The 25083-nt window shown below is 34.1% G+C and overlaps 3 protein-coding genes and 1 long non-coding RNA gene across 5 annotated transcripts; 1 reads left to right on the forward strand and 3 right to left on the reverse strand.

The window, feature by feature from the left end:
• The first annotated feature begins 106 nt into the window (after positions 1–106).
• On the forward strand, positions 107–4894 carry LOC125214059 (P-loop NTPase domain-containing protein LPA1 homolog 1-like). The gene is made up of 8 exons (XM_048114929.1): positions 107–339; positions 500–676; positions 1602–1936; positions 2334–2415; positions 2790–3203; positions 3285–4025; positions 4112–4219; positions 4362–4894. Exons 2-8 carry the CDS (start codon positions 509–511, stop codon positions 4647–4649), a joined length of 2136 nt encoding a protein of 711 aa, XP_047970886.1. The 5' UTR covers positions 107–339; positions 500–508; the 3' UTR covers positions 4650–4894.
• Positions 4895–6987: 2093 nt separating this feature from the next.
• On the reverse strand, positions 6988–9745 carry LOC125212506. The gene is made up of 2 exons (XR_007174729.1): positions 9021–9745; positions 6988–8207 (listed from the first exon to the last, which is right to left on the reverse strand). It is a non-coding gene; the product is annotated as an uncharacterized LOC125212506 (long non-coding RNA).
• A 3659-nt stretch (positions 9746–13404) lies between these two features.
• Positions 13405–17002, reverse strand: LOC125210725. 2 transcript variants are annotated; one of them, XM_048110307.1, is made up of 6 exons: positions 16849–17002; positions 15161–15227; positions 15007–15081; positions 14592–14867; positions 14419–14526; positions 13405–13771 (listed from the first exon to the last, which is right to left on the reverse strand). In XM_048110307.1, the coding sequence occupies exons 4-6, from the start codon at positions 14748–14750 to the stop codon at positions 13424–13426; spliced, it is 615 nt and encodes a 204-aa protein (XP_047966264.1). In that variant the 5' UTR covers positions 14751–14867; positions 15007–15081; positions 15161–15227; positions 16849–17002; the 3' UTR covers positions 13405–13423. The 2 variants fall into 2 exon arrangements, with proteins under 2 accessions (XP_047966264.1, XP_047966263.1); XM_048110306.1 differs by having other exon boundaries at positions 13405–13777.
• A 5940-nt stretch (positions 17003–22942) lies between these two features.
• On the reverse strand, positions 22943–25036 carry LOC125209256 (receptor like protein 22-like). Its single transcript, XM_048108861.1, has one exon. The coding sequence runs from the start codon at positions 25034–25036 to the stop codon at positions 22943–22945; it is 2094 nt and encodes a 697-aa protein (XP_047964818.1).
• Between the last annotated feature and the right edge of the window lie 47 nt (positions 25037–25083).

The following is a 25083-nucleotide window of genomic DNA, read 5'->3' on the forward strand; positions in this document are numbered from 1 at the left end:
GCCAGAATTACGAGTAATGCCACTACTGCAAAAATGGGCCCCTCATTTTGTCACAGCGTATAAAACTAAACCTCAATCTGTCTCTTCTGCACTACGCGCCGGACTACATTCAGCGGAGCGGCAGACCAATTCGGTGGCGGCGTTTTAGCCGTGATGCGTGGCAGCTGCTGGCGGTGCAAATGTCTCGATTGCCTCGGGAACCATGCTATTCCTCTTCTTCTTCTCCTCCTTCTCCCTTGATCCTCTACCTTCCTATTCTCTCATCAGATCGTTACGACATCGACTTATAGAACCCTAAATCGGACACCGGAATTTCTCCTCTCAATTCGTGCTGTGCAGGTCTGTATTCGATTCCTCGCTGACCTACATTGCCGATCGTGACTGCTTGTTTATTCTGTATTGTGGTTTTGATTGTGATAGTTGATTCGATTTTTTGTTTGATTCGTTTTTTTGGCTTGCTGATTTGTAGCTTTAATTTATTGTGCATGTCGATTTGAAGGTTTCGAAAATGGTGGCGGCGGAGGGAGTGGCCAAGCTTCTGTACATAGTGGTACTGGAGGATGGCGCGGGAACGGCGGAGGGAGAGAAGAGTGGTCCGCCGTCATTCCGCTACACGCGTTCGGTTCTCCAAAGCACTTTGCAGCTGATGGGTTGTAAGGCTCGTCATGCCTTTAAGGTATTGCCTTAAAGAAATTTTTTGTTTGGAATGCTTTTAATTTTCGGTTTTTTCTCATAAATGAGGGCAATTGTCGTTTTGCTTACATGCATTCCCGTCAAGATTCAGACTACTTTAGGTTGTTGTGATTTGGAATATTAAACTTTAAACCGAGCAATTGCCCCGTTTCCGATTTTATTCTTTCGATGTTCTTGATCTGCTATGCCTTGCTAGTCCTTTAGGGAAGACATCAGCTCTTGCCTCTTGAGGCGGCTGCTGGTCTTTGGTTTTAGGGTGTGGTGCGGGAGGTTATTCTGAATTTTTTACTCCCTCGTTGCCTAGGCCTCCGCAAAGCGCATGAAACTACTTTTTTGGCCTCTTTGTAATTGACTTTGATAATACTCTATATTTATGAAAAAACTATGTATGGCCACTATCTTAACTCGGGACACTCTCTCCACATATCAAATTACCTAATAATACTACTAAAATCAGTCTCTCATCAATGTTGCACTCTTGGTAGATGACGGAGTATTTGACTTGGGGTTCGTTATTTTTTGTATTTCGTAATATATACGATCGAGTGAAAAGACATTTGTGGAAACAATGAAGTGGGTGATTGTATTGACTATTGAGTGTATGCATTCCCATGCTGATCTGTAATTATGTTTGATCTTTGACCCTCTTCAACTGAATTGATAATATTTATAGAACTAGAGGAGCTGTATAGTTTTTCCTCAATTGATTTGATCTGTGTTTGACAAGTTAAAATCCATATATGTGCTGAATTTCTGCTACTTGTATGTGACCTTGTGCATTGCTAATTAAATGTATCTTCTGGTCACCATGCCATGTTCGTTGGTGGTACATTTTAGCTATTTAGCTAATGGAATGCATCATGTTCTCTCCAACATTACTCCTAATACTGAATTTCATGTTTGTTAAGATTAGCCAAAGGGTACTTGAAATGCTCAGAAGTGAGACATTTGTGGACAAATTGGCTCCAGAATGCATAGAAGTGTCACCAGCACGGGGTGTCAAAGTACATCCTCATGGTGATTCTGAATTTTGTGTTCATGCATGCTTGGACAAAGGAGATGATCCTAAAATGATACCGGAGCAAGATAAAAGCAAAAGCAACAACAAGCCATTTGAGTTATACAAAAGACGCACAACAATTGTTGTCAGAAGGAAAGTATTTCTGGATGTTGTTTGTGAAGCTCTAACAGAATACAAGTATATGGGGCCAAACCAGAGGGCTGATCTAGTTTTAGCTTGCAGGTAATGTATTTGATACTTGACTAAAACCATTTCTCCATGAGCAAAAATGAAATCCAAACAAGAGGACTGATGGTTAATGATGATGCATCTTTCTTATTCTACAGTTGTATGTTAAATTGCTCTTTTTCCATTCATTTTGTCCTATGTTGATATAACATCTTGTATTGCATCTTCAAATAATGGTTGATGGGGTTCCTTGTGGTAGAACGAACTATCATTTGGGAATTGAGAGTAACAATATCGAATATAGAGTCCCTTAAATCTAATTTCTCTGAAGTATTAAAGTTTCCTTCGTTGAAATAAATTGTGTGCGTGTCTTTTTTCATTTTGGTCTGAAGGACATTCTTTTGAATGAATCTTGTTTCATTTTATTCTTAAAATCTCTTTCCCCTTTCAGAATCAGAGAGAGAAAGGAATCTCTGACTGTGTTACTCTGTGGCACAAGCGGCTGCGGAAAATCTACATTATCTGCCTTGCTGGTTGGTTTTCCATTCCAGTTTCCTATGTGTGGATTTACTTTCTATAATCCATGGTAGTCTATTCATGATTTTTTTTCATGATGGTGCCCTGATAGTTTCCTTTGTCTCCATGTGGCTCAGTCTATCGTTCCTACAGATATTTGCTTATTATACTGACTTGAGTTCTCAAATTTCATGTTGAACTAGATATTGATGATGGTTACTATTTAAAGAAAACTCTTACTACTATTTTGACTAGCACTTACGTATCTTGATGGATTTAATCTTTATTGTGCTGCCTAAATTTTATTCATCCGAATGATACCTTGGTATATTGGCTTCGAGTTATACTCAGAGAGTGGTTGGTCCTAATTTTTTTCACATTATCACTGTAGGGAAGCAGGCTGGGTATCACAACTGTTTTATCTACGGACTCAATTCGGCATATGATGAGAAGTTTTGTTGATGAAGAACAAAACCCTTTGCTCTGGGCTTCAACTTACCATGCTGGCGAATATTTAGATCCAGTTGCAGTTGCAGAAGCCAAGGCCAAAAAGAAAGCAAAAAAGACAGCTGGTATTTCTGCTGCCTCACTGGCAAAGGATGAAGTTCCCAGTAATACTTCAACTGGGAAATCTGATGGAAGTACAACCACTTGCGATTTGATAAGTCCAAAGCGGATGGCAATCGAAGGGTTCAAAGCACAAAGTGAGATGGTTATTGATAGCCTTGACCGGTTGATAACTGCTTGGGAAGAAAGAAAAGAATCTGTTGTGGTTGAAGGGGTTCACCTGAGTCTCAATTTTGTGGTAATTATTCATATTGCTGGATGTTGATTTTATGTTTTTTTTTGTTTGATTACAGTGGATGATAATTTAATTGTAATGCAGATGGGGCTCATGAAGAAACATCCTTCTGTTATACCATTCATGATTTACATTGCAAATGAAGAGAAGCACTTGGAAAGGTTTGCTGTCCGTGCTAAATACATGACATTAGACCCTGCTAGGAACAAGTATGTTAAATATATCCGGAACATAAGAACAATCCAGGAATACCTCTGCAACCGAGCAGATAAGCACTTGGTCCCAAAGATAAACAACACTAATGTTGATAAAAGTGTAGCATCCATTCACGCAACGGTCTTCAGCTGCTTGAGAAGGCGTGAGGCAGGTGAGCATCTTTACGATCCGATCACAAACAAAGTTGTCGTTATCGACGAGGAGTACAGAAATCAGTGTACTGCCAATTCATTGAGCTCCAAGGGAATGTTTCAGTTGATCCAGAGGCAAGGTTCCACACGACAGTTGATGGCACTTCTGAATGATGATGGCTCTGTGGCCAAGGCATGGCCAGTTGACATCCCAGTTAATAATGGCATGAAGATTGCAAGCTATCCTGCATGGAATGGAATCGGAACGCCTATGTATGGACCCTTGCAGATTGGTAAATCAGAGCCTGTCAACCTTCAGTTTGGTCACTTTGGTATTAGTGCTTGGCCTGGTGATACTGGGGGCACAAGCCATGCCAGCAGTGTGGATGAGTCCAAGGGTGAGCTCACCGACACTGGTAGCAGATACTTGTCGTCTTGCTGCAGCTCACCAAGAAATTCTGATGGCCCTGCCAAAGAGGTACTTCAGCCTCAGCTTTTGGTTTATATTGGCTAATACTAGACTTCATTTTTCGTTTTTGTGACTGTCCTTTGTTTCTTGTGCAGCTCATGGAAGAACTCTCCGTGCATGGTAGTGATGAAGAGGTCGATGAGCCACCTGAAGTTGACAGTGATGAGGATCTTAGTGATGGAGAGAAGCAACTCCACGAAGAGGTAAAGATGTGTTACTTCATTTGTTTTGATTAGTCAGTTGTAAGAATATGCCTATTTCTGCAAAGAATCGCACGCGCTAATAACTTGGTTATTTGTGCTATCTACCTGTAACTTGACTCGGTATCTGATGTACCTATTCCAGTTGGAAGGCTCTGTGGATGAAGGATCCACCAAGTCGGATGAGGAGTATGACGACCTTGCGATGCAAGAAAATGGCTATGTGTCCGATGATGATGAAGAGCTGAACAATAAAATGAAGTCCAATGATATTTCGAAAGAGGAAACACATGAAACACAAAAGACGGACGTTTTTGAGAGAGCCAAAAGTGAGCCTTTGCCGGATTCAGTGATGCGTGCTTTGCCACCTTTTAGAGAGAGAAAAGCAGCTAGCGTGAGATTAAGAAAGCGTGCTCAGAGCATAAATCGTTGAGGGTGGGTGTCTTTCAGTTCTATGTTAATCTTCCAGACTCTTCAGAAACTACTACTACTACTACTAATGTCGGCATCTGTTTTTTTTTTTTTTTTTTTTTTTTTGTATATTCTTTTACTAGTCTGTTTCTTCTGCAATCTTCCAACTGTCTTGAATTTTCGATGCAATTGAGATTTGAGAAGACACACATAATGTACTCCCTTCTTCAATATATATCTGTGAAGAAATTCATTGAGGTTGATGTATATAATCACTCTGTATTTGAGGTTTTAGAATATGTAATTGAAGATTCTAGAACGCATGCTTTTTCACTATTGAAAAAGTTTTGACAACAACTATAAACTTTATACATGTATAGAGAAATTTATGAAAAAAAATCTGTAATAACGACTTTATCATCCTGATTATCCCTATTCCCTAATATTAAACTGAATTAACATCAGTACTTCAATTAATAGTATAAAAAATAATCCTACGTGGAAAACCTAAATTATTAGCGGAATAATTACAGAATGAATATCAACCCTTGATGTTAAGAAATTGACAATTAAGCACGTAGTGTTATTAGAGCATCCACAATGGTGTGGAGATCGGACGGACTCGGGCTCGGGCGTCCTTGTCCTACCATCGTGCCCGAGCCCGATCTCGATGCTTTTTGATTTTAATTTTTCTTTTTTAAATTCTTTAAAACATTATAAATACATCCTCATTCACTTTTCACACACTTTTAGCTAAGTATGATGTAGTTTATTTTAAAATTTGTGGGTTTAATATAATATATTTTGGTATTTTAGTAATTAAAAACAAAAATAAAAAATAATAATATTAAAAATTAAATGCAAATTGAGTTTAATTGATAGGGCAAATACTAGGGTGAAACCATTGCAGAAAGAAGGGGCGGACTAAGAAATACTGATGTGACAACCACTAGGGCGAACATTGTGGATGCTCTTATTGTCGTAACAATTTTTACAAGCCTGAGACTGAATTTGAGAGACAATCCATTTTTTTTTACAACAATTTTAGACTAACACACACTTAGCCGGAATGTCTTGTGCCTTTCAAACATACCAAGGTTTTTGATTGATTATATATAGCCAATAATAAGTCGGAGTTTTTATGCCCTTGGGGTGATAAAATTGGATGAGTTCTTGGAGCACTATAATTCGACGAGTTTTTCGTCTTATAATCCATGCTCAAACACAGAATAATAGTACTAAGTTCAAATGTGTAATCATTATACCAATAAAATAAAAGAACAACGGGTTTGGAGTTAGAAGTCAAATTATGATAGGTATCAACAAGGCCCACCGTCAACAATCAACGAATTTACCCATCATCATCATCACATGGTCTCATTTTTCTTAAACTCATGGCTAACAACTTTTGTTAAGTTGGACTGATGACTAAGATCTCCACGAACACACAATTAAAATAATATTAATTAAACAAAAAAAGCCCATAATTGTTGAGCAACTGGACCTACTGAAAATTCTCTGAGGTGACCAATTCAAATAAAATAAAAAAGATACAAAAAAAAGTAAAAGCCTACAAATATTGTGTGGAATCAACCAATGATGCTATTATGTCAGCTATATATATGCTTTAGTACTATATATAGCAATCACCACAGTCCATAGTGATTCAATTATATATGTTATACAGATATTGCTGTGTGTAATTTTATACAGACAAATTTAGATGCTATAGTACTACTTCATAAATTAAAGATCTTACCATACCCCTAGCCTCCTATTTTGATTGTTTTAGTCCTCGATTATTTGAGATTAGATTGACTTAAGGAATAGAAACAAATGCATTTGATTGAGAAAAAAAAAAGGATGGGTAGAGATGATTAAATTTCTGAGGACTTGTTGATTGAAAAGTGCAGGGATGATCGTTTTCAATACATTGATGATGAACAAAAATGGTCCTTAAAAGTTGCAGCTAATGTCAGTCCACAAACACAACACGTGCAGCTGTTCATGGACCACCAAAAGATGTAATAATTCCCATTTTTTCTTTTACCTATTTCTAAAATCTCAACAAATTACCAACCCAACATTTATATCATTAAGTTTCTAAGATATTATGTCTAATTAGTAGTACAATATTTTCAATGATATTTAGTCTAGCATTGGTGCCCAATCACCTGTCAATCAAGCTCCGCTATCATTGTTTGAAAGGCACAAATTTAATACATGCGCAGCGGTGTGCTAGCAAGCGTGCAAAAGCACGCGGAAGGGTGAGCCAAATCGTGGCTCACCCGAATTCTATATGTTTTAGTAATTATTTTCGTATTTATTAATTAAAAATATATAAATAGGTAAAATCCAAATGGTAAAAAACTACTGGAGTGGCATTGTATTAATATCCACTCCACACATTCATTTCTCATTTATTCAAGTGAATATATACAACACCTTGAAACTTGTCTTTAAAGTCTTGCAGTCTACCCATAGAAGCTCAACACTGATCCATTCAACTCACCAGTCTGAGCACAACTACTCTCCGAAAATTGGTTCATTGCAACTCCCCAAAGGCATCGAGCGCATCCAACTCCAAAAAACTTAAGCTTGCATGAGTACCAAAAGGATTTTTGAGTGTTACGTCGACATTTGTGAAAAATCGGTTGTTCAATTCTCAAAAGGCAACAGCGTTCTGCGGAAAGATTGTTGATGGCTACAACGAGGTAGGGGCCGAAGACACTATTGAGGCACCGGCCATATGATCTGAACCCAATTGGGCAATCTACTAGGCTACAACAATGTTTAGTCAAGCAAAAGACATTAATACTCCAAGACACACTAAACATCTTCCTAAAAAAAATAAGGAAACCCTTCAAACACTAAATACTGTGGCTTGGTTGAAGGTGCGACACCACTGGTTTATTGCTATACTCTCCGCCCTATTACCCTTTAAAAATTATGTGTTTTTAATTTATTACTATTAATGAAGACATAATATTTTCATAATGTCTTATTTAATCAGAATGGTAAGTATACATAAGAACATATCTTAAAATATACTTCCAATGTGAAGTAGATCATTTTTTCTAGGTACAAATATCTTAAGAATAAAGTTTAATACATTATACAGTGTACTGGCTAATGGATGACCATGAGAAAAGAGAATGTAAAAGGGAATTACATAAAATTAAAAGTCATTACTTCTTAAATGAAACGAGACAACTCCAAAGAAAATGAGGCATAGCAAATAAGAATAAGACGGAGGGAGTAATGTACATATACATACAAATATACATTAGGAATTAGGATATTAACGAGCAACGGCTAACAAACTTTCTTCTTGCATATGCTGAGAGATTGAAAGAAGATGTGCTGATTAATTAGGGTTAGTATTTTTCATATACTATATATGTTGAACTTTGTTAATTCAATCAATCAATTGGAGTAAACTCGTATACTAATTGAGAGGATCTCTACCTCGAGAGAAGGAAACTAAAATTTTAGTTCTCATCCAAATAATAAGAGTGAGACATATAAGTTGTGATCATACATTCTTCCTTCTCCTAACTAGCTTCAATCATCTGATTATCTGTAACAACAAAAGAAGAATTCAGCACAAATAATTAACCATATTCACTCAGATATTTATGCTGTCTCCTTCAACTTAGATTCATCTGATATTATGAATAAAATAGCTACTTCACTATATCAAATTGAAATCTTTTTGCTTATATCAAAACAAATTTGTAAAGCATCATGATTTTCAATATTTGAAGTATCTTCGTCATTGTAAAAGCAAATTTAATAAGTATGCAAACTACACTGCTAAAATCTAGCTTGTTCAGCTCCTCCTACACTGTAATTTTATGCAAAGGCCAAAATATAGAGAATTTACAAATATTTTGACAGTGGAAATTGCATTGATCAAAAGCCAAAGCAGTTGAATTGCCAAGCCTTTTTTAATCAGTAGATTTGGCCTCATATAAAAAAATGGGACGACCCATTTATAGAATGAAATAGGAAGTCGGACTTGACTTTCTATCCTAACAAGTCTACTTCAGGATATTAATTAACTACCAACCAGGTTAGAATAGGGCCAAATTAAGGGGAAAACAAGAGTAAAAAAGGATCTTGATTCCAATAACAAAGTTAGCTAGGTCTAACTGTAATAAATGATGATCAAGTAGCTAGTGGAATTGTACATTTCTTGAAGCAAGTTGCAAAATGCAGATCATGTGTAGGTCCACCTCACAACTGCATATCTTCGTACAATAATATCATTTTTAAATTTCCCAAATTTTGCAGTTACCATCTAATAAATTTGGAGTAATTAAAACCATTTGTATAAATTGCTGAAAGATAATAGAGGAGCCAAGATTGATATATAACCAGATTTTCTCACCTCTAATTTCAACTTGTTGCGCAAAGACCGGGTCTTTGGATTGATGTCATAATTGTGCTGAAATTCAGAAAATTAGATTAAATTAGAACACAAGTTGGAGTGAAGAAAAGGAGTTGCGGTTATTCTGGGTGGAGCAGAAGAATAATCACAAATGTATCATCTGCAGAGTGAAGTTCAATCAGCAGTCAATCATGTCGAGAGAGAGAGAGAGAGAAAAATAAAAATAAAAAGCAGTTGGAAAGTGGGGAAGCTTGATTTGTAGTCGTTTATTGCCGATGCAGCATCATCAAGATTCTCACCTTCCAAAGCAGATTAGCATGACTGCTTTTGCATGTGAATCTTGATGATGCCACATCAGAAAACAACAACTCCTTCTGTATTTCAGATCCCCATCGAGTGTGGATGTGCAATTGGAAATATATACATATAGGCGCTCTTAATTTGGCTCTAATTCAACCAGAATCTCCAATTTTCATTTCAAAACCCCCCAAAAATCAAGACACCAAGATTGGAAAAATACAAGACGACTAGTTAATTGCTGACTCTCAATAAAAAATAAGTGTGTAATCGGCATCTTTGAAAGAGAGGGAATACAAACAGGATGTGAAGCAAATGGTGTTATAAAAAATGCTTTTTTTGTTAATATAAAATATGCTGCAGCATATCTGAGATGTGAGGTCTATCACAATTCAAAGTCCTAGTGTTGTGAGTTTAAGAAGAGAAGAAAATGGAGGTGGGCTAAGTTAGGGAACTCATACCGTCATCTATATATAGGTCTTTATTATAAAATCCCACCAATCACATTTTTTGTTCAAATAATTGTGTACTCCATATTTTAACTTTAGACCCCCAAAAATTAGATTACCGAAATCTAAAATTTGAAATTTAACACATCAGCCCCACTAATTCTCTCAAATACCTTCAAATTAAATAAAAAATAATACAAAAAAGCTTAACCATTTCTGTCTTCTGAACTGATTTGCTTTTAACTAAGTACTTTTGTCAATAGTTGCACCATATATAATTGTCAAAGGCCTTCCATTTTATAAAATTTAACACAAGTGATTTCAATATATTGAAACCGCAGATTATATAACTATGTTTTTGGGGAGGAATTGATTAATTTTAATAGTTTGCCCATCCCAACACTTCATATACTTACTACATAACTACAAGTAATTAAACTATATAGTATTTATTAAAGAGTATCCATATACCCTATATTTCGCAATATACATTATTACTATAAAATTCATAACTACAAACCCTAGTTCTGTTTATAGAGTGCAAACCCTTACATTAAGTTTATAACTAGGTCGCCATTTACCATTAAATTTAATAAATTATTTTATTTTCAGTTTGAATTCCTTTGAAAATCTACAATTTAGTTAAAGCAAAATGTTTGTTTGTCCCAACCTTCGAGCATTTTTCATCAATGCATTATATTTAATAATTTTACATATTGATACCCAATATTTTAGATGTCAATAACTATGGGTCGAGATACTATCAATGACACCTAAACACTAATCTAGCACGATTTAAGTTATGCGAAAAACATGTTTACATTCATTGTTTGATATTTCCCACGTGGGTCCAAAATATCAACGTGCCACAAGATTTTATTAGCCTCTCTTAGGCATCGAAAATAATCTTCAGACACAATTAATGTGAAGATATTGAAAGGCTGACTATTTATCAATTTATAATATCTTATCATCTGTATTTCTCTCTTTATCTTAATTCACTTTCCCAAATTTAATAATCTTAAAACGTTTATTTTACCAATATATTTTTATAATGCCGCCATCATTAAAACTAAAGTACTTTTCTTTTTAATCTAAAATATATTACTACCTAATAGAGATTATATAGTAGAGTAAATAATACATTCATTTTTGAAAGAAGAAAACATCAAATAATGGAATTTTAAGATTTTTTTTAAAGTTGTAGGAGTAGTACTACTACATAGTACGGGCTTGGATCCCCTGCTGTGGAAGAATCACAACAGGGGATGTTGTTCCTCACATTTCAATTTTTTTAAAATTTTTTTTTTTTTTTTTGTTTAAGTGTTATATTTTAAGTTTAAAAATTGAGATGTGATGAACAACATCTCCGTTATGATTCCTCCATAGCAGGTGATTCAAGCCCCAGTACTCCGTATTTTGCCACCGCGGATAATTTCCTGATGTTTGGAATTGACAATTATGAATGATAGTCAAATTATGTCCTAATTTTCGGTGGGATGTAATTTGGTATTAATTCAAATTAAAGATTTCCAGTTAATTGAAAAATGTATATCACATGTAATTAGCAGGTGTGCTGCTGGCTGCTGCAACTAATTAAAGTAGTTTTGAAAATCAAAAGTTTAAATTGTAAAAGAGGAAAAAAGAAAAAAAAAATGGAGACTACTGCTTATTGGCCTTATTTTCAAAAATTTTAATTGTAAAACTTAGAGAAATTATAATGTTGAAGAAAGAAAATAGAATAAAATAAGAGATAGAATAAAGTAGGGTTCATATTCCTTAACTCATTACAAAAATTGAGAAGAAAAAAAATTGAAAAAGTAATTTTTAAAAATAATCATAATTAGGACGTGAAAAAAAAGTGTCTCTAAGTTGAGGATAAATTATCTTAAATTTTTTATTTTTTAGGACACTTTTATTTTTGTCCCTTAGTTTTAGTTGGAACATCAACAATAAACACTTTATAAACGTTAGTGGTATAATTAGATAAAAAAAATTAGCATCTTTAATAGTAGTATTAAAAAATGTCCTTATCCTTTTTTTTATTATAGTGACTTAATTTTAATCTATTTTTTTTATAAAAATAATTTTTTTTTTTTAAAAGTCCATACAATTTAATACTATTATAAGATGTTTATTGAAAACTGTAAACTGGAGGAGTATAATTTGTTTCAGATGCACAAAAGTGTGTCTAAATTACTTACGAGGATAAACTGATATATTGATAATTATTAATTTCAGTTCTTTGTGGGCCAGGTCTTAATCCTCAACTACGACTCCACCTGAAGGTGGGACCCATTTTCGTACAATATTACATGTGGCCCGAATTTATTTCGGAACCTGCCACATTTTTCTGATTTCTTTAATAAATAACGGTTGTTACAAATTGCTGTACTAGTATTATAGGAGTAATTAAATGTACTCCTTATTTTGATATAGAAAATTACATAGTTTTGTTAAGTAAAAGTAAAGTGAGAATAAAAAAATAATAATAAATAAAGTGAGAGAGAATAAATACTAGAGATAAGAGGATAAAAAAGGAGAGATGAGTAAGTTAATTATTGTTAAAAAAGGGGAAATTCTCACTTAGGTTGGGACGTACCGAAAAGAAAAACGTCTCACTTAGATTGGAATGGAAGAAATAATTTTCTTTTATACATTTTTCTTAAAACTTTATAAAAAGAAAAAATAAATGAAAAAACATTATCACATTTTAATAGTTCTCGTTAAATTTAGCTTAAACTTGAGATTGTTGGGTTAAAGCAGGTGCAATAAGACGCCGCAACTTTTCTTCAGGTTCGACTTCACAAGCGGATGACAAATCTTTCGTCGGGAGTGTATCCACATAGAGCATTTTGCTTCCACATTTTTTTCATATTTTTTTCACATCAAAATATTGATCTTTAATTCTTTCATTATCTCATACGTTTCACGTTTGTAGTAAGCCCAATAACGATAAAAAAAAAAATAATGGCATTATTGGTTCACTTGCTTGTTTTTGTGGTTCCCAGTTATGTCGAATCCTTGACGACCTATCTGTCATCACCGTAAGGTGTTTACATCCCCACATGAACGACTTGTCCAAAATGCCCGACACTACAAAAAATGCGCGATTTACCGACGGAAAATTCCGTCGGTAATTCTCTATATTCCGTCGGTAATATGCTTACCGACGGTAATACCGACGAAAATATTCCGTGCGTATACTTCACGTCGGTAATATTTACCGACCGATCACATCCGTCGGTAATTTTTTCCGTCGGATTCCCCGACCGATTCCTACCGTTGGTAAATTAATTGCAAAATCCGTCGGTAAATGTCGATTATGAGTTCCCACTATTTCCGTCGGTAACTTGGTCACACTATTTCCGTCGGTAACTTGGTCACACTATTTCTGTCGGTAATCAAACCAATTCCGTCGGTAATTAATATGTATTTTTTACAAATTAATTTATAATTTACAGTGAGACCCCTATTTTCTTTTATACAGTCAAATCACCTATGATAGCCAAAATAATCCAATAATAGCAACAAACCAAATAATAATAGCCAAAATAATGAAGATACGATAGATAAAAGGTATATTAGTTAAACATCACCAAAGTACGGATAAAAAAGAACACAAAATAGGGAGTTTATATTAAATATGTATTAAGTCTATGAACCATCATCATCAACGAGTTGTGAGAAATTGGATTGTTGAGACATCAAGATCCGGTTCATCTTCTCCTCCATTGCTGAAATTTTCACACTTTGCGCATCTAAATCTTGTCGAAATTCCCCCCTTATTTCCTCCCTTATTTCTCCTCTTAATTCAGCCCTTAATTCATCTCGCAAGGTTGTTGCTCTTGCAGACTCTGTCGAGGTGTAAACCATGAGGTTAGGTGCCAAGTTTCCTATCCCGAACATCCTCCTCTTCTTGTCGAGCTTTCCTCCATAAACATCATTGATGAAGATGTCACTCAAATTTGGATTTTTGCCCTTCGTTGCTGCAATCGCTTGCACCTTCGCCTCGATAATAAAAAAATTATACATCACGCAATCTCATATCCATGTTGTGAAATCAACTTCACATAATAGTAGATATCTTATGTTGTTATGCAGCACTGCAACAGTTTCAATAACAAAACCATATCATCAATAACTTTTCCTTTCTTTCTTCTTTTCTTTCATTACCAAATTTAATGTGTTTCCCAATATACGAAGCTCAAAACTAAGCAATTTATGCTCGACTAATACCTATCAAAAGAGAGCAAGCAATCTTGCATGTTGACAGTATAAGGACTCACCAAATAAAGAAATTCAGAAAAATCCTATACTAGCCACCTAATTCCAGTATGACATATGGAACTCAGAATACATTCAGATCTCAAATTTGCAGCTAAACCCTATCACCATGCTTCATGTAGGTAGCCACCAGCCCAAAGCAAAAATCCAATACAAAACTAGACTTAATTAGTCTTCTTCCAACCCTAAATATCTCAACAAATCCTTTTATTAATCGAGAGGGAGGTCCAAATTCTATCATAGATCCATGCTGTTTTTTTCTTGTGTTTTCACATCTTGTCATCTATTATAAAGATAATCAAAAGATATAGCCAGCTTGCCATCTATTATAAAGAACATCTATATTAATATATACTCTAACTTACATCGACATTTGCAGCCTTTTTACAAGTGTATGTCCCATCTTTATAGGTGTGGAGTGATTTGAATCCGGCATATGCAACATCCTTCAACGATACACCTCTCTCGGCTGCCTATTTATTAAAATAAAAATGTAAGTTAAAATATAAATATATGTAGCGTATAAAAAGACACTTACCATTCGTAGAGATTTCTCTGTGACTGACGTTGACCCTCCTAAATGTGTCCTCATGCCCGTACCAGGTCCATCTGGTTCAGATCGTCTGGCCTTACTTGCAATCATTGACTTTTTGACAGTATTAGAATCTTGCCAGTAGAGTATCAATCCTGCCCACATCTCTTGAGGTATATAAATTGGCCTAGGTTGACCTTTATTGTACCTATCCTTCACTTCACTAATATAATCCGAGTATCTTCTACCAGCTCGCTGTCCCCATGCTTTCTTCACATCATTCTTCCATTCGGGAGGCCAAGAAAAAAATTTATGTACAAAAATAAAATACTTACTCACAATTCTTCATAATAAAGCTCCTTGACTTCCTTAGGTTAGTGCAAATCAAAATAGTTTTTTATGTAACAAAAATAATACTTACTTGAAATTCGTCATAATACAGCTCCTTGACTTCCACATGTGTCTTTTTCCAGTTAAACCCAGTATTGTTTTGAATCTGATGAAATAAAGATGTAATCAATGCACATGCCCTATTTATGCTTTGTTCACAAGCTTGTGAGAACCTTTTAGAATACCTCATCACCATGAAAGAGATCATCTATTTGATAATGTGAGAAATCAGTGAGACCAAAGCATTAACATCTGCATGAATCAACAAGAGGGAAAAAAGAATCAGTACATATCAATACGTATGACATAAACTGAAACTATATTGAAATTGCTTCAAGAGCACTTGAATATCATAAACTGATAAAATTGTTTTGCAAAGAATTAACTAAATCTGAAACTGTTCATGCAAAGTATTTAATAAAATATTGTACTGCAGTCCAGCTTCGTTCCAAAAGAAAGGAAAATGAAAAGAACCCTGTGAAAGGCATTAGAATAAAACTGTTAGTTTTAATATAGTATATTTGCATATGTGCAGTAGTGTTTCAGGTGGAATGCTCCAGCATGGCAAGTACAACTGAGGAGATTGTAAAGCTAAATGGATATTTAAATGGTAATGGTCATTTTGGTGTTTGTAAAATCATGTGTCATTTGATGAGGAAAATAAAATTTTTTAGGAATCAGAACACATGTAACTTTCAGAAGTGAAACAAACAATCCAAACTAACGATTTCATTCTTGTTTCATAGCAATGCAACATAGTAAGCACGTATGCTACGAACATTGATCACAAAGGCATGGTTAACTTCTTTCGAGCAGATGAACTGCATATAAAAATTTAAAGTCAAAACCGAACATGAGTAACGAATAGTTTCTGACATTATGCAGGTTTCAAGTACATAGATGCAGATTAAAGATGATTGAGAAAGAAGAGAACAAACAGAATATGCTTTTCCCATTGATCACTTTATCAACAATCAACATTGATTCTTTTCCCATTGATTTTCTAATCTTTACATGCTTCTGTCCACTTACAAAGTAGGTTTCAACAAAAACTTTCATGATAATATGCTTCAATTAGCAAGCTTATCAGAAATTTCAAAGTTGAAACATTCTACAATAAGGTTTCTGCACTCCACAAAATGGTGCAAAAATGCTACGAAGATCGACTGCAGGCACGTCCACAACATGACTCTGCTCTCAAAACTCTCTCTCCAAAAGTAAGTCTACTTCACTTTAATTATTTTATAATATTTATGCTCTTCATGTCATATCATTCGTATGTGTTTTGTATCAACTATTAGTTGCCCAACCTCCATAATCCAAAATATGCAACAATTAAACATGTGATATAAAATAAGTAAATGGGGATATGAATCATATAAGTCTAAACAAATGAAGGTAGAGGAAGCACCTGATCCTAGCAGCAATGGTATCTAAACAAACTCGAGTTTCCTCAAAAGAGACAAGAGTTCCCTCAAAACAGATCAACAAAATGTAAAGCAAATTTCTAATAGAGCAAATTTTCTGCTAACACATTACATATCACCTCACAATTAGAAGACCAGTGATGGTATACATATCCACTCACAATTAATTCTGCTGAAACATTACAATAACTCCCTAAATATATTGATAATATTAAGTAGGAAAAACTCTTATTATAACATAACATGTAAAAGGAGAAGAATGAAGAGTAATACTTCTGTGAAAATGTGAAGTAAAAGAGAGCGCTCAAATGAACCCTAGCAAATCCAATTTAAGAAAAACTCAACCAATTCCCCCAAATCCAACCTACACTTGCAATATTTGAATTCGCTCTCATCTTAATTCTTCAAAAATTGGTGTAATGGATAGGTGAAAAGGGGATTCTCACCTTAATTCTTCAAAAATTGGAGGTTAGAGCTGTGGACAAGGGTGGAGTCGAGAAAACAGAATTCCGCCGATTTAAGGGGAGGAGACGGCGGTGGCTGTAGCTCAGCGACGGCGATGGCTGTAGCTCGGCGATGGCGCAGGCTGCAGCTCGGCGACGCAGAAGAATGAATGACTTCAGCAAACGATTGTGTTTTGGATTATTTAATTTAAATCTTAAGATGATTTAATTATCTTATTGTGTATATTGGAATATTTATATTAATTCTTAAGATTACCGACAGATTAATTCGGTCGGTAATTGCTTTACATTAAAAAATAAAGAAAAACAATACTACATTGTTGTATGTATTCCGTGTAAAATAAAAATGCTATTAAAAAAAGGGGAGAAAATTACCGACGGCTGATTCCCTAGGTATTCCGTCGGTAATCACCAAGGGAATCGTATACGTCGGTAATTCCGTTGGTAAATAGCGCATTTTTTGTAGTGCGACACCCCCACAAAGTCGTTGGATGAAATTCAATTTTCGACAGCAAATCCTAATGTGGTGTTCGCGTTTTTTTTTACACGTCATAGTAAACAAAACGATTCTTCCAAGTATATATTGACACCTCGAGGATTTGATTTGTCCAAAATAACTAAAACAACCAAAACAATTGATTTCACCGTGATGCCATTTCAATGTGTACTTATAATTTTTATAATGAATTTCCTATTTTAATTAAGTCAAAAAATTGTTTTAATTAGAATATAAAATAAATAAAAGGAATTAGGAAAAGAATACAAAATTCAATGATGAAACCTTAGTGTGGTACTAAGTCAAGAGAGATTGGAATCAATATTGGACTCGTTTTTTAAGTTTATGATATAATTTTGTTAAAAATTACACATTATGCATAATTTTTATGTAGATAAGTGACACGTATTTTCGATTGCTATAACTGCATCATGAATGTTGGAAAAATGAAATGATAATATTAATTAAAATGATGAGATATTTTAAAATAAAACTCATAAGCCCATTTAGGAATGAATTGAAGTCTTTAAGGTGAAAACAACACGAGCATGTAGAAAGAAAGAAAAGGAGGTACGAATTTGGTCCATCCCATGCAGGCCACGTGATGTCCACGTGCCCAGTGTCCCCTTTGAAAAAGTGGGAGTTATTTATAACCAAACACGTCATATACTTGTAAAGGGTGGGCCCACTGTTTCATCATTTTAGGCCTTCACTTTTGTTGTTCATTGCTAAAAGCCTAAAGAAGGTGATTTAGTGGAACCGTTTTTTGCCTGACCAACGAATTTCCCATTATTAAATTTTTCTTTTTTAAAATTTGGAAGAAAAAACTTTGCTACTTTTAGTGCTACCTAAACTCTGTTTTAACAACATTTAGTTTGATTATAAGATCCTATAGTATTCAATTTGTAAGGCTTGAGACTTGGGCGTACTCAAATATCTCTAACTAATTTATTTAATACTCTCTCTATTCTATAGTATTAAAATTATTTTGACATTTTGGTACATTCCATAGTCATAGAGTCATTTCCCTTTTTAATAAAATTCAACACATTTTTCCACTCATACTTTACTCTCTCTTACTTTATTCTCTCTATATATCTCTACTTTTTTTATTTTTCATTTTACTCTCTATTTACTTAATTTACCTAACACAATTCCATATCGAAAAAAATTGTCTCCATAATTATAAAATGGGGGAGTATTACAGTATTAAGTAAATAATTATGCAAAAATGACTGGGCAGAGATCAATAAATACCTTTATACTGCAACATGACATTTTGTATATATAAAATATACAATAAATTAATTTGTTGGAGTACGAGTGGGCCAAGGGAATCAATTGATCCAGACTGATCACCATCAACATTACTGGAAATTGTAAGATGCCTACATATATACATATACGCACATTCATCACACCTATATGTCATGTTACGGTATTTTAATCAAGAGGGAACATTTTTTTAGGTCCATGAACTTTGCTAAAGTATTATTTTAGATTCGTGAATTTTGAAAATATCATTTTAGGTCCGTCAATTACAAGTTAATATTATTTGAGGTATTTTGAACTTTTTTCGGATGAAAATACCCTTAAGGCCTTCAAAGGGCAATTCGGACAATTCTTCGCATCTCATCTTGTGTCAAAGACCTAGAGTCAACAATTTTTTTACTACTATTTAATTCAATTACCATTCAAATCGAATTTATATATAATTAGAATTTTCCGTAAAAAATAGTACTATGTGTTAATTTTTCAATTATTAGATGACCAATTATTTAGAGATAGTGAATTGAAACTTGATACTTTATTTTATTTTTTCAATTCAAACTGCATTTTAAGAACTTAATATAGATGATCTGTAAATTATATTTAGTTTATTTGTTTTGAAATTAGATAGCTATTAATTTGGATTGTCATTCGGAGTATTATTTATATGAATTTCAGAATGGAGATCAATTACCAACCAAATTGAATTTAAATATAAAAATTTGCCGTTAAAAATTGTTGGACTATAGGTCTCTGACGCAAAATGAGTGGCGAAAGAATTGTCTGAATTGTCCTTTGAAGCCTTTAAGGGCATTTTCGTCCGGAAAAAGTTCAGAATACCTCAAATTATATTAATTTGTAGTTGACCGACCTAATATGATATTTTCAAAGTTCACGGACCTAAAATGATACTTTCGCAAAGTTCGTGGACCTAAAAAATGTTCCCTCTCTAATTAAAAGCAACTTTTTTGTTTTTAGTTCAAATCTTACAATTTGAAATAAGTAAACAGTTAGAAAACTACATTGACATTCTGAATAATAATAATAATAATACAATAAAAATGATATTGAAAACTATTTTATGTATAATAGGAGTACTAAATTAGAATTATTTCCAAGTACATCCACTATCTTGGTGTGGGACGATCACTATTAATTGATGACCAATAAATCGTTAGGTTTTGATGCACCTACGTTCCATTATTTTTCTCCACACGATATTTCTAATGGAATCATGCTGATTTAAACCCCCCACAGATTTATTGCGTCATCAATTTTCAGAGAATAATAAACTTTTATCAAATCGAGAATGCTACAATAATTAAGTATAGTTTAGCTCAACTTATTTATAGGATCATCAGGCCGGTTAGTCCGAGAAAAAATTCCCGAGTCTAGGCATACCAAGGTGGAATGGTAATATGGTGTGTCATCCCTATAATATATTGACAAATGGAAATTTATATAGCTCCACTTCCAATTGGAAATTACACATCCACACATGCTAATTTTGTCAAAATTTTTAATATGGAAATTATGAAAATCCCATATATAACTTACATAACCATATCCATGCAAAATAAATTTACGCAATCTTTCCATGATTTACGTCTTCCATCATCTTCAAATGAATTAAAAAAATTATTCATTGCAATCAATAAATTTCAAAGGAATCCCATTTTTTTATGCACACATACATTTATATTCGTTTTTATGTATTCTAATGAATACCGACTACACATTTATTTTAAATATTTATCTAAATGTTCTTTTATACATCATTACATAATTATTTATTTATCTAAATGCTCTTTTATATCATTACATAATTATGTATAATCGAATGAACTAAAATTTAGTCTTCTTAATCAAGTAAAATTATTTTTTATCATCTTGTTATTATTAGCTACTTATATATTTTTTTAACATATAAATAAAATACTTTAAGACATAAAATAGTGATTAATATGTTATATATACAAGTAAAATAAAAATACTTAGCTATATAATACTAGTATTTATTGTGTTTAATATTGCTATCAATTAATGAAAAAATATTCACGTGAAATGTGATTACACTCTATTATGTGTGTTTACATACATAAACATTAAAAATATATATTTATATAATGAAATAGTTTCATAGTTTACAATTGCATCAATGGTTTGTTCAGTTGATGGAAAGAATGGGAATTTAAGTCATAACGTTATGCGTATATATATTATGTATAGGTGTATATACGGGGCACCTATAATTTTCATATTAAATTTTTTGACAATTAGCATGTGTGGATGTGTAATTTCCAGCTAGAAGTGGAGCTATATATATTTCCATTTGTTAATATATTATAGGTATCACACACCATATCACCATTCCAACTTGGTATGTTTAGACTAGGGAATTTTTTCTCAGGTTAGTCCAAATGCATAATTGATATAACTGGATATTAATCAATCATGAACATGACTTATATATATCTTGTCAATGTATGAGAATTAGACATTTAATATTGATTAATCATTGTTTTATGACAATCTTTATCTAAATGCATATACATATAATAGGATATAATCAATCATGAACTGCAGAATCTAGTCTACACAAAGAATTATTTAAGAGATAAGACAGATACGTGTACAAGAAAAGATGGAGCCGGCCAACTATTGAAGTTGTGCCATCATAATCCATTTGATTTTTAATTAATTAGGCTAATTAATATACTATCTCCATCAAAAGGCGTTCCACTTAAAATTAATATCGCGTAGACCGCTACTGTAGTGTGATGATTAAACATCTAATTATCTTAGTGCGGAATATCATTTAACTTATATGTCATCATTTTTTTAAAGAATTTTATATCCCCACATTTTATTTTTTTATGCTAGTCTATATTATTATCTATTTTAATTAAAAATTAGTACGGAGTACTATATTTTAGTTTAAGTGTGTAGAGTATGAACTCTTCACGGTTGTTGGAATTAGCAAATTAACTACTCCTATAATTTTATTCATCCTACTAAATAAGTATATATAAAAGCCGGCGTGACATACGGTAGCATCGAAATAAATATACTGAAAAGTCAAAATAAACAAAAGTTTATTAAGAAGGATGCTATTTATTAAAATAATACGTACTCCGTAACAACGTATTAAAAGGATGATTTAATTTACAGTGGATTGGTTTAAAAAGTGCTAGTATTAGATTTTTAGTACTACTACTTTTTATGTGATCTGTTTTCATATACGTATATATGTATAAATTCAAATAATTCGAATTTAAGATTTATTCAGGGTAATGCATTTTTAGTTCATGTAGTAATTATAGTAGTCGGTCAAACTTAGGTAATTATGAGAGTGGTACATACAGACATAAAAAATTTATAGTCCAAACCAATATGATAAGCATGTGTACCTTTTCTAATCGAAGATGATTATTTTTAGTAGCCCTTCACATCATCATCCCTTGGTCTTGAGTCTTGACTATTAGATGAGATATTGTATTCTTTTCAAGAAATACTCCTACTTATTATTTTTATGCTGGTTGAACTTGAAAGGATATATTTTTACAAATTCAAATTGTTATTAGGGCATGGGCCCAGGTAAAGTCCAAAATGCCTAATGGAATGTGTTATCATTTCGAATAAGGAGGAGAAGAATTTTCATTTTGGGGGACTATGATACGATAAAGATAAACGATACTACTTGTTATAAAATTAATTTTGGGATATAAGATGATAAATACTGATTTTATTAATAATAAAAGGCTATAGTGAGTAAAATGATAGAGCTATGTATAGAAACCACAAGATCAATAAATTTAATCAAATCTGTAATTATAACTTATTTTGTCAATCGTCAATTTTGTTTGGGCTCATATATATACCATTACCAGCCCAATCTATTGACCGCGATTCATGTCACCTACTTTTCTGGCCCAATATGCCGTCTCCGCAACAAAAAACATTTTTTATAATTAATTAAATACAGAAACTTGGAATCATAGCAAAATAAATGGGATTTTTATCGTAAACGGAAGCTTTCAATTGTTGTTTTTCTTAATGATTATTGGTTTTTGTTCTTATAGTTGTGACCGCATCCATTTAGAATCCGGTTTTCGGTGAAGAATAAAAGAATTTGATTGATTATAGTAGTACTTGTTTAATCTGATTTTGGTGAGCAATGGGGTATTGTAAATAATGATGATATGCATGCTCTGATTTTAAATAGCATTAGAATTTGAAAACATAGAATTCAGAGTAGAATATTGAAACAAGAAATTTGAAAATCAGAAGAAGCAACATCAATAAGCATCACTATTGTCTCCTCCTATGTTGATTCATGGCTGCTATTCTTCTCCTTGGTTGGCGGTCGGATATGTTTGCAAGAACCTCATCTACCTTTCCAAAGTACATTTCTCTCAAACATGGGCACAACACAAGTAGCCATATGGTGCTTCCTAACCCCACAATGTATCCAACCTCACCAGATATATAATTCTCCTCCATATTCGACTTTCCATCTCTCTGCTGGTTTTCATGTTCTCGTGGATCACGGTCACTGCAGCTTATGCCCATAGGAAAACCGCATAGCCCTGCGTTTCCTTCAAATGAATAATATTCAAATGTTGCAAATTGAGGACTATCCGGTATCCGTCCCACCAGCTTATTGTAGGACACATTGAAGACTGCAAGGTTATTGATATGTCCAAGCTCAACCGGGATCATCTCTGTTAGTTGGTTCACTGAGAGATCAAGTGCTTCAAGGGCCTCCATGTTCCCCAACGACCTTGGGATTGTGCTGGTGAGGGTATTGTGGGATAAGTTGAGATAAACAAGCGAGCTCAAATAACCTATTTCTTCTGGTATCTCTGCATGGAAATCATTATCAGAGAAATCAACAGATGTAAACTCTGTCCAAATCTTGGGAAGCTTCAGCTTCGAGCCTTTGATCGTTAGTGTCACCTCGTCTTGGTAGTAGAAGTTTTTCAGATTCAGAAAGTCAAAGTGGAGTTGCTCTCGCCTTGACTGCCCATCGCTGCCTAGCACCATTCGGCTCCAACTCGAGAATCCCACTTGGTAGAGAGAGCCACTGAAGTGGTTGGAAGATATGTCCATGATTTGAAGATCAGGCCAATGTTTGGTGCATGTGATCTCTCCATGGAATTTGTTGGAGCGCAAGACAAGCACGCGTAAGCTAGAGGGAAGCATGCACGGGAAGCCCCCATCGATGTTGTTATCTCCAACATTCAACACAGTTAATGAAGTGCAGTATTCCAAGGACTTTGGAATTTTTCCTCCTAAGTTGTTACCATTAAAATCCAAAGTTTCTAGGCCACAATTTTCAGAGAATTCATCTGGAATATCACCACTGATGTTGTTGCTCCTCAGGCTGAACACCCCAAGATTCTCAGTGTTTTGGAGCAGACAAGGAGGTATATTACCACTCAGGTTATTAAAAGACAAATCAACAACTTGAAGATACGCAGCTTCGCAGAGGGTGGATGGAATTGTTCCGCTCAAACTATTACTCGAAACAGAGAAAAAAATGAGATTGGAAAGGTAGGTTCCAATGTTGGTTGGAATGGCCTTGTCAAACTTGTTGTTTGAGTAATCTATGTACAGAGCTCTTTCTTTAGGCAAGGGCAACTCACCCCCGAGATGATTCGAGTGCAAATCCAGAACTTGAAGAGAATCAGGAATTCTATAAGGCTTCTGTAGATCCACAAAGTGATTACAAGAAAGATTCAATTGCCAAAACTCTCCACTCCCTATCTCCCATATCCAGTTGGGAATTTCGTCTCTGAGTCTGTTGTTTGACAGGTCCAAAAATCGCAAACTAGATTGGCTGCGAAGATCAGGGAAATCGGAAAGGTTGCAAGAAACTAGGCTCAATTGGTAGAGTTGGGGAAATGTAGAAAAAGGTGAGTTGATGTTGTTTACATCAACAGATAGGTTGTTATGGGAAAGATTAAGAGTTGTGAGATTCTGAAGCCTTCTGATCTTGTCAAGTCGAAAAGTGCCATTGAAGAAGTTGTTAGTGAGCGAGAGAAGCTGAAGGCTAGCCAGGTTAAAGAAAGAGTTGGGAATAGGCCCTTCAAGGCGGTTTCCACTCAAATCTAGCTCTTCCAAGTGAGAGAAACTAGGAGACAGAAACTCATCAACATGGCCACTAAAATTGTTGTTGGAAAGTTTAAGTTGCTGCAGTGAGGGAAGGCTAAAAAGAGATGGTGGGATGCTCCCACTGAGTGAATTGTATCCTAAGTTTAGCTTCTTCAGGTATATAAAGCTTGAAAGCGTAGATAGATCCTCAATGGTACCTGAAAGAGCCTCGTAGTCGAGCTGCAAAGTGATAACACGGCCTGCAGCGTCGCATTCCACACCTTGCCACTTGCAGCAATCTTCTTCCATCTGATCCCACTGCACTAGCTTTCTCGAAACAGAAGAATCGAAGGTTA

The sequence above is a fragment of the Salvia hispanica genome, chromosome 3 (assembly GCF_023119035.1).
Source record: "Salvia hispanica cultivar TCC Black 2014 chromosome 3, UniMelb_Shisp_WGS_1.0, whole genome shotgun sequence".
NCBI lineage: Eukaryota > Viridiplantae > Streptophyta > Magnoliopsida > Lamiales > Lamiaceae > Salvia > Salvia hispanica.

Bases quoted from the DNA above. Each gene is read 5' to 3' on its own strand.
- LOC125214059 (XM_048114929.1), top strand. From the start codon at position 509: ATGGTGGCGGCGGAGGGAGTGGCCAAGCTTCTGTACATAGTGGTACTG. The intron at 677-1,601 runs GTATTGCCTTAA...ATGTTTGTTAAG, and splicing joins AGGCTCGTCATGCCTTTAAG to ATTAGCCAAAGGGTACTTGA. The intron at 4,220-4,361 runs GTAAAGATGTGT...TACCTATTCCAG, and splicing joins AGAAGCAACTCCACGAAGAG to TTGGAAGGCTCTGTGGATGA.
- LOC125210725 (XM_048110306.1), bottom strand. From the start codon at position 14,750: ATGTGGGCAGGATTGATACTCTACTGGCAAGATTCTAATACTGTCAAA. The intron at 14,527-14,591 runs GTAAGTGTCTTT...TTTAATAAATAG, and splicing joins CAGAGAAATCTCTACGAATG to GCAGCCGAGAGAGGTGTATC. The intron at 13,778-14,418 runs GTAAGTTAGAGT...TTTATTATCGAG, and splicing joins AAAAGGCTGCAAATGTCGAT to GCGAAGGTGCAAGCGATTGC.
- LOC125209256 (XM_048108861.1), bottom strand. From the start codon at position 25,036: ATGGAAGAAGATTGCTGCAAGTGGCAAGGTGTGGAATGCGACGCTGCA.